The sequence below is a fragment of the Microcebus murinus genome, chromosome 5 (genome assembly GCF_040939455.1).
Source record: "Microcebus murinus isolate Inina chromosome 5, M.murinus_Inina_mat1.0, whole genome shotgun sequence".
Classification (NCBI taxonomy): Eukaryota; Metazoa; Chordata; class Mammalia; order Primates; family Cheirogaleidae; genus Microcebus; species Microcebus murinus.
The window spans coordinates 73,946,184-73,954,924 of NC_134108.1; the positions used below are offsets into that span (position 1 = coordinate 73,946,184).

The window sequence follows — 8,741 nt, forward strand, 5'->3', positions numbered from 1 at the left end:
AAAAAGGAAAGAACCTCATTGAAATACATTTAAATTAAATGTATTTTTTACAACTTAAATTTTTTATAGTGAATTTTCAGAAATACTTTTAACTTTCTCAGTTGTTTCCCCTGAAGAGAAGGGGAAAATTATGCTTTACATAATTTTTTGAAATTTTCTTATTATAATTTAACAACTTTTATGAAAATATATAAACATACCCCAAAGTAGAGAGAATAGTATAATGAACCTTCATTATTGAATCACCTAACTTTAGCAATTATACTTTTTACCAATTTTATTTCTTCTATTTTTTCTACTTCTAGAGTATTTTAAGGCAGATCTCAGATATTATTTCACTCATAAATACTTGCTATTGTTATGCATAGCTTTACTTTTGTTTTGTTTTTGTTTTTGTTTTGAGACAGAGTCTCACTTTGTTGCCCAGGCTAGAGCGAGTGCCATCGCGTCAGCCTAGCTCACAGCAACCTCAAACTCCTGGGCTCAAGCGATCCTACTGCCTCAGCCTCCCGAGTAGCTGGGACTACAGGCATGTGCCACCATGCCCGGCTAATTTTTTCTATATATATTAGTTGGCCAATTAATTTCTTTCTATTTATGGTAGAGACGGGGTCTCACTCTTGCTCAGGCTGGTTTTGAACTCCTGACCTTGAGCAATCCACCCGCCTCTGCCTCCCAGAGTGCTAGGATTACAGGCGTGAGCCACTGCACTCGGCCTACTTTTGGTTTTTTAACAAAGTAAACTTTTGTTTACTTCTATGAACGGCAAAAATTTTAAAACTTATAATTATAAAAACTTTATAGCATTTATAGTCAAAATTGTTCCCAAATCAATAATTGCCAATAAATACTAGAAATGAAAATATTGAGTATTCACTGAGCTGAGCAAAACATGCATTATCTCATTGAGGTAGTGAATTTACCAGTTGAATTCCATATATTTAGCATTGTTCAATGTTATTAGAAAAATTCTTTTATAATTTTCATGGTAGCTGCATGCCAGAGTGATTTTACAGACCTGTGTACAAAAGGAGTACAAACCATTGAAGACGTAGAGGTGGAAGAATTCCTTGTACTACCACAAACAATTGTGTATTATGAAAACAAATGGGAAGAACCAGAACATCTTCCTTTGGTGAGTTTAGTAATATGATTATGTGTCAAACACTAGGTTTGAAGTTATTCCTAAAACATAATATGAAACATATTAAATTTGAGTAATGAAGCTAGTGCTCTATCTGTATGAATATGCAACTAGCCTTTTAAAGAGAAAGAGATAACATCTATGTATTTCATAAAATTGCTTTCAATTGACTCTTTTAGTTCACATTGCATCTTTCAGGGGCTTCAGAAAGATTTATTGTACCTTCTGGGTTGGAGGTAGAAGAGAAAAATTTCTTTCTAAAATTTCTTTGTTTTTTTTTTTTTTGAGACAGAGTCGCGCTCTGTTGCCCGGGTTAGAGTGCCATGGCATCAGCCTAGCTCACAGCAACCTCTCAAACTCCTGGGCTCAAGCGATCCTCCTGCCTTAGCCTCACGAGTAGCTAGGACTACAGGCATGCGCCACCATGCCTGGCTAATTTTTTCTATATATTTTTAGTTGTTTAGTTAATTTCTTTCTATTTTTAGTAGAGATGGTGTCTCGCTCTTGCTCAGACTGGTCTCAAACTCCTGAGCTGAAACGATCCTCCCACCTTGAGCCTCCCACCTCAGCCTCCCAGAGTGCTAGGATTACAGATGTGAGCCACCGTGCCCCACCTTCTTTCTAAATTTCTTACCTTTTATCTACCCAGATAGTCTTAGAAAACTCTCAATGCTTTTATGTTTAAAAGCAAATTGTAGTAATTTTCAAATTATTAGAATTTGATTAGTGTTTTTTGGCCTCCTGTATAGGAGAATTTTACAGAACGCTGAACAAGGTAATTGCAGTAGATACTGACTTTATACTATTTACATTAGAGTGGAATTCAGGGGGTATGTGTTGGACCTTCATTTAAAAGGAAATTCACATTGAATCACTGGAAAGTCTATTACTCTAAGAGGGTTTTATCATTAGTGTTTACAATTTAAACTACGAAGAAAACAGTATATCAGCGATCTAGCATATTTCATATAATATGTTTTTGTGCCTTCTAAGTTTCCCAGTGACTCTGAAATCTCTTCTTGTAGTATAAAACAGAAAGGATGGACTGATTTGGTTCCTCTATGTACTTTAGTTTTGTTTTTTTTATTATTTGTTTGTTTACTTAGTTTTGTTTTATAATTTAGACAAATTAGTTGTAACCTGCTAAGTGTATTTCTTTCTGTATTTGCGATGTTATTGAGACTAGAATGTTTATTTCTTTGAAGTGATAAAGTATAGAATAACAAAGTAATTCTTAACTTTAAATGGGTAAAAATAATTGGTCTTTATACTTCAAGATTCAGCAGAAATAGCAACCTGGTATATTGAAAAGAGTTGGAATTAGATCTGCTTTTTAGTTAAATTCTGATTCTAACATATAGTTGTATGACTTTTTGGAGCTCAATTTTCTCATCTGTGAAATGGGGGTGGGTTACTTTTCAGGATTGTGATAAGGACTAATCATGAAGTTTATAAAGCTCTTGAGACTGAGCTCACCCAACTGTAAAGGGCCTCAGTAAATGATAGCTTAGAGTACAGGCTAAGTTGCTATTGGAAAGAGACTCAATATCGTGGCTTTAGTAAGATACAAGTTTCTTTCTCTTGTAATAGACTGAAGTCAGTGGGTAATCCCAGGTTGTTAGACAACTTTATTCCATGGTAACCATCCCCTATCTTATTGAGCTTCCATTTTAGAGTATCCTCTTTTTCTGAATGTTTGGAACTGGCTCACCACCACTGTGAGAAGGGAAAAGAGGAAGTAGAGGGCAAGCTGTTTTCATTTTTTATAAATGTGATCAGAAGTTGCACACATACTTCCACTTACCTTTCACTGGTCCTGTCTAGCTGCAAGGGACACTAGCAAATGTAGTCTCCAGCTGAGCAGCCCTATGTCCTGCTAAAACTGGGGAGATTGTTACTAAAAGGAAAGTGAGGTGGATACTAAGGTATAATTCTCTCTATTAGACAAGTCTTTACTAATAATAGATATTTCACTTTTATTAAGAAAAATTACACATTTGAAAAGGGGTCATAAGAAAAAAGGAATTTTAAGTTTATAACACTGATTTGATTTGAATATTATAAAATTTATGAACTGGAGGCTTTGAGCATAGTATTAAATATAAACTGGAAAGATTCAATGCAGTTGTCACTGCCCGTTATAAGTACAACAACATCTCAGTTGGCCACCATAGCTGGTTAATAACCATTTCTGGTTAACTGAAATTAACCAAATTTTGTTGTGAAAATGTCCAAAGCAAGGATACTTATGAAACCTGCCTCTTCAGAATTTTCTTTAGGGGATTGGTTTTACTTTGTATTAGTTCTAATGTATCTTATAAATGCTTCTTTAAAATTTTAACTAAAATAAGAAATAATCCTATGTGTTTCTGAAGCATCTTTCAAAGGGTGGTAACTTAGGATTTCCTGATTTCTTTTTTTTTTTTTTTTCTTTCCTCTGTTCAAGTCTAAAGATTTCCTGATTTCTTAATTGAAACTATGCTTTAATTTTTAACTTAGTTGGTAATCATGCTCATTGGAAGAGAAATCTATGATGTTTAAATAGTTTTTCCCCTTTTCTATATGTGAACTTGCATTTCTAAAAAAATGTATAATAGGACCTGGAACCCCAAGAGCAAGATAACCATCGAGAAGCAGGGATGCTAAATCCAATTGTGGAAAGAGAAGAAAAATTCGTTAAAGATCAAGGACTCCATATTGTAAAACAGGAGGTTGAGAAGCTGGAGGATGGTAAGAAAAAGAGTTTGTTTAAGCAAGTGATGAGTCAGCATCCCTTGGGAAAGAAAGGGTTAGCCTCCACCAATATCTTCCAGCTGAACTATTAATTAGTTGTATAGAAAAAGATAAGGTTGATGCAGTGGTAGTGGATGGTGTACCAGGAGTCACAAACATTTGAATAACGTTATTAGGGAAAGAAAAAAATTTAAAGACTATAAGTCAGTCACTATTTGGGGTTAAGGAATAAGGACAAGTTACCTTTAGAAAATTCAGATGAAGGAAAAAAATTATTTGTATATTAACTAAAGCTTAATGAAGATGTAATTGAAAGATAGCCCTTTTTAATTGACTTGGCCTTGACAATCTCTAGTCTACAGACTAGCTCATGCATAAAAATCAATGAATTATGAGGTTATGAATATATTCCTATAATTTTTCTTTGGTTTTAATGTGTAATGTAAATCTTTAACGTGTTCAACCATTAATGTGGAAGTTTAGTGAACCAACTCACAGAGTTTCAGATATAGAAATGAAGTTCAGGAATAAATTAATTTCTGTCTGGATAAAATGTCTTAAAGGTGTGGGCAAGAGGGATCCCAGACTCTAATCTTTTGAATGTATTCTATTAGTTATACTATTAGTTATTAGTTGCTTACAGAGAAATCCCTTTTTTTTTCTTGAGCTGAAAGTAACGGAACATAAAATCATGACCCATTATTGCTTAAGAGAGAGTGTGTGTGTGTGTGTGTGTGTGTGTGTGTGTGTGTGTAGGTATGTTTATACATATATATGTGTATGTGTTTTTGTAGATATATATTTATATACACAGTATGTATAAGCAGCATAATGTTTTTAATATAAGCTATATTCGCATTACTATTGGCTAATGCACAGAGCAAGATGCTTTCACATGTTAATCTGCAGAATAGAAAATTAGGTATTATGGTCAGTTCTGTCTAGGTAACAGGAATAGGAATAAGGTAGCAGAAGACTATCATTTCTCTTTGTCCTTTTGACTGAATTTTTTTCTGGATTTTGTAAGGAATAATCTCTGACATTAGTGAGAATGTATGCCATTTAATAAAGTTAATGATACTTGTAGTGCTTTTACATATTTTATTATCAATTTTTTCATTTGGAAGTAATTTCAAAATTATAGAAAAGTGGTAAGAATAACCAAAGAACTGTTAAATACTTAATACTGTTAAATACTTAATAATAAGTTATATATCTCATGCTATACCCTTGAATACTTCCATGTGTATTTCTCCAAAACTAGGGCATTCTCTTATCCAATATAGTTTTCAACTTCAGGAAATGTATTTGATATAACACATCTACCTAATCTACCATCCATATTACGATTTTGTCAGTTGACACAATATTGTTTTTGATAGCATTTTCTTGCTTTCAGAACATGATCATAAATTACATTTAGTTTTCATAACTCTTTAGTCTCCTTTAATCTGGAGGAGATTTTTACATATATAAGCAAAAACATGTGTGTGTGTGTGTGTGTGTGTGTGTATGGTCAGATTAACATTGGTGAATACAGACCCACTTTTTAAAATAGAATGTTCCTCATTTTGGGTTTGTCTGAAGTTTTCTCTTAATTAGATTTAGGTTAATGTATCTTCTGTCAGGATATGACATCTAAATTTTTAATTTATTTTTAAGATTAAAATTTTTTCCTTCATTTATTCATCAATCCATTCATTCATCCATCCCACCACCCATCATTCAGGTTACATCACTATAGTAGTTTAAAAAAAATAAGCAGAGAACCTTCTTCCCCACCCCTATCTTGAAAAACAAATTTTTTCTATCAATGTGAATTTTAAATATAATATGTGTCAAATATATTATATATATACTCAGTATCAAGTGTAGAAATGAAATTCATGATGTCCTTTCTCCCTGTATTTATAGTCCCCAAATTAGATAAAGACGATTATTCCATAAAGGTAGTAGTTGAGTTTTCCTATTTAAAAAATATTGACTTTTATAAAATCCCATTTTAAAAATTTGATTTCATACAGAATGGGAAAGAGAAGAACTTGATAAAAAGCAAAAAGAAAAGACATCTTTACTGGAGAAAGAAGAAAAGCCAGAGTTGGAAACTGGAAGGTATCAAATGGAAATGTATCAAATTCAACATACTGATAAATTGCAAGAAGAGGAAGAAGAAAGGCTGAAGAGGGAAGTGCTACTTGCTAAACTGGATGAAATCAGCAGAGAAATCCAAGATTCTCGGAGTCTAAAATGTCCTCCATTGCCATTACTACCTGATTTGGAATCAAAACTGCACTTCCCAGAGAGAAGCCCCAAAACATACATGTTCTCTCAGTCTTCTGAAAGATTATTTAATGGGCATCATTTGCAAGATATTCATTTTTTAACTCCAAAAGGAGAGAGTCAGAATCCAGGAAATATTAGAAGTCCATCTCCTCCAAATGAGTTTGTATTTGGTAGCTATGTGCCTTCATTTGCAAAAACATCAGAGAAGTCAAATCTATTTAGCCATAAAAGTGGTGATTTGGATTTCCATAAAAGCAATATGGATAAACTTAGTAAAGATAGTGTAGATTTAATTACAAGAAAAGAGAAAAAAGCTAATCTGATGGAACAGCTATTTGGTGCCAGTTGCAGCAGCACCATTTCTTCTAAAAGCAGTGACCCAAATTCTCTGGCTGCCAGCAAAGGAGACTTTGACCCTCTAAATTTTCTCCCTGGGGATAAAAGCAGCAGGGGTAGAGACCATGATGAAGATGAAGACTTTTTCCTCAGTGAAGGAAGAAGTTTTAATTCAAATAGAAACCGATTAAAACATGCAAACAATAAACCAGCAGTAAAAGCAGTTGATTCTGTAGAAGATGAAATTGAAGAAGTAGCACTGAGATGACTGACTAGAAAAATTAACATTTTTCCAATTGTAAATATTAAAATATTTTAATATAGTATTTATTATGAACATTTAGACTTTTTAATGTTAAAAAAGTCCTTGTTGAGGAATGATTTTTAATAGCTAAATACAGTGTAATTAAAAAGAAGTAGATTATATACACACCACATAGCTAGTTTGCCAAGAATGAAGGAGACTTTTTTGAATGAAACCAAAAATAAGAGATTTATCTTACTTTCTTTTGGCTTTTTGCCTACAAATAGGTTATACCTCTTCAACCTGCTCTGTGGGAAGTTTTACTTCATTGGAGGTTGTATTCATTTCCTACTTTTATCTCTATTTATGTATTTATTTTTGATCATACTCTCACTGAGCTAAATACAGCCTTCCCACTGATTACCAAATGGAAATTCAAAGTGATAGGCTCTGTGTTGAGAAGTGCAGCTCCCAGGTGGTGAAGAACCACTGTTACTTAGGAGCCCTGCCTTTTAGGGATAGAGGCAAGGCTGAGCTACTCTTGAGTGGTAGCAGTCACAGCATTGGGATTTCCTATTCCTCTGGAAGTATCCGCTGTTAAACACTACTCATTTTCTAATTACAAGTTTCCTGAAATCACTTACCTACAACTGTCAGAATATTAGGTTGAATTCAGAAGACATTTCTCTTTTTGCATGGACAGTTCCTCTGTGAGTCCTTCTGTGAGTGGTGCCTCACAGAGGCTTGGGTACAATGTAAATTCTCTCCTTTTTCTCCTACACTCTTTGTATCTCAGTGACTGGGTGTACGATTTCATACCAAATACAAGGAATAGAAGAAACCTTATCCCAATATAGAAAGATTTTCAACTCAATTATGTTTCTAGAGTAATGTAATCTGGAAATTTTAATATGTACTTCTAAGATTGGAACTTGCCCTCAAACAAAGGCGACAGCAATAATGTAATACTATTGGATTTATAGGATTAGTTTTAAAGTAACTTTGCATAAAAGATTTTTAGGGATGGGGCTTCTGCCTTGTTGAGTAGAGTGGACAGTTTTCTGTTGAAATGCATTCGCCTCCTTTTGGCTATTTGTAGTTCACTTCAACTGCAGAGAAGTTGTTGACCTTGGATTATGCAGGGTATGATTGGTGTTTAAGAAGCAGTAACACACCACCAACCAAGGAGAAAACACTATTGAAATGAAGAGACGCAAAAACAGTGTGTTGGGAAGAATAAAAAATTTAGGTTGGCACTTATTCTAAAGTGAGCTGTTTTTTTTCAAGAATTTACTGTGTATTTGCTCGTAGTATGATTTCTGATGCCAAGCATACATACTGATGAAGGGGAAGAGTTACTGTCTTATCCTGAATTCTTATAAATTCCTATGCTTAGAAAATATGTAGTGGAAACAAGACCTGCAGGGTTAATTTTTATTTCATTATTCACCTTTTTTTTTTTTTATCTGTCCAGTATTTTTAGTTGAAGTAGATGAATTTCATGACTATCAGACAAGACTTACTTGGTTAAGTCTTTAATTAAAAGATGTACCACTTACCATCTTCATCTTTTATATTGTGTCCCTGTCATTTACTGGGAACAGAATCTCCCATAAGTGCTAAACTATATTAAAAAGCTTTCTTAATAAAAAGATTTTTATGCTTGATATGAGCAAGCATTTACTATGTTGTAAATCATTCTAATATATGTAAAACACAATAGTTGTAATGCAGTTTTTGATAAAATATTATGTTAATTTTGTTCATAACTGCTAATTTTTCTGCCAAAAGTATTCTAATTTTTAGGTTGTTTTAAAGGCTTTTTAAGAAGCAAATTTTTAGTAAGGTTTTTGATCCAGGTCATTTTAATTAGTTTCTTGCTTTTTTCCTACCTGATGGTCTCTTCAGCCAGATGCAACAAGACAGAATTATTAAAATTAAACCTAAAATTAAGTTGTAGACTTAAAAGCATTATGGTGTTAAGCATTAAAATTGGAGGTT

General features: G+C 33.3%; 1 protein-coding gene across 3 annotated transcripts in view; it reads left to right on the top strand.

Annotated features, from left to right (window-relative positions):
• LCA5 (lebercilin LCA5) overlaps nt 1–7,998 on the top strand; it is a 55,657-nt gene extending 47,659 nt beyond the window's left edge. For all 3 annotated transcript variants that reach the window (XM_076003171.1, XM_012763688.3, XM_012763686.3), the window contains 3 exons: nt 993–1,135; nt 3,742–3,874; nt 5,902–7,998. In XM_076003171.1, coding sequence (XP_075859286.1) covers nt 993–1,135; nt 3,742–3,874; nt 5,902–6,764 — 1,139 coding nt within the window. In that variant the 3' untranslated portion in view covers nt 6,765–7,998. The remainder of the gene's footprint in view (nt 1–992; nt 1,136–3,741; nt 3,875–5,901) is intronic.
• Nucleotides 7,999–8,741: the final 743 nt, after the last annotated feature.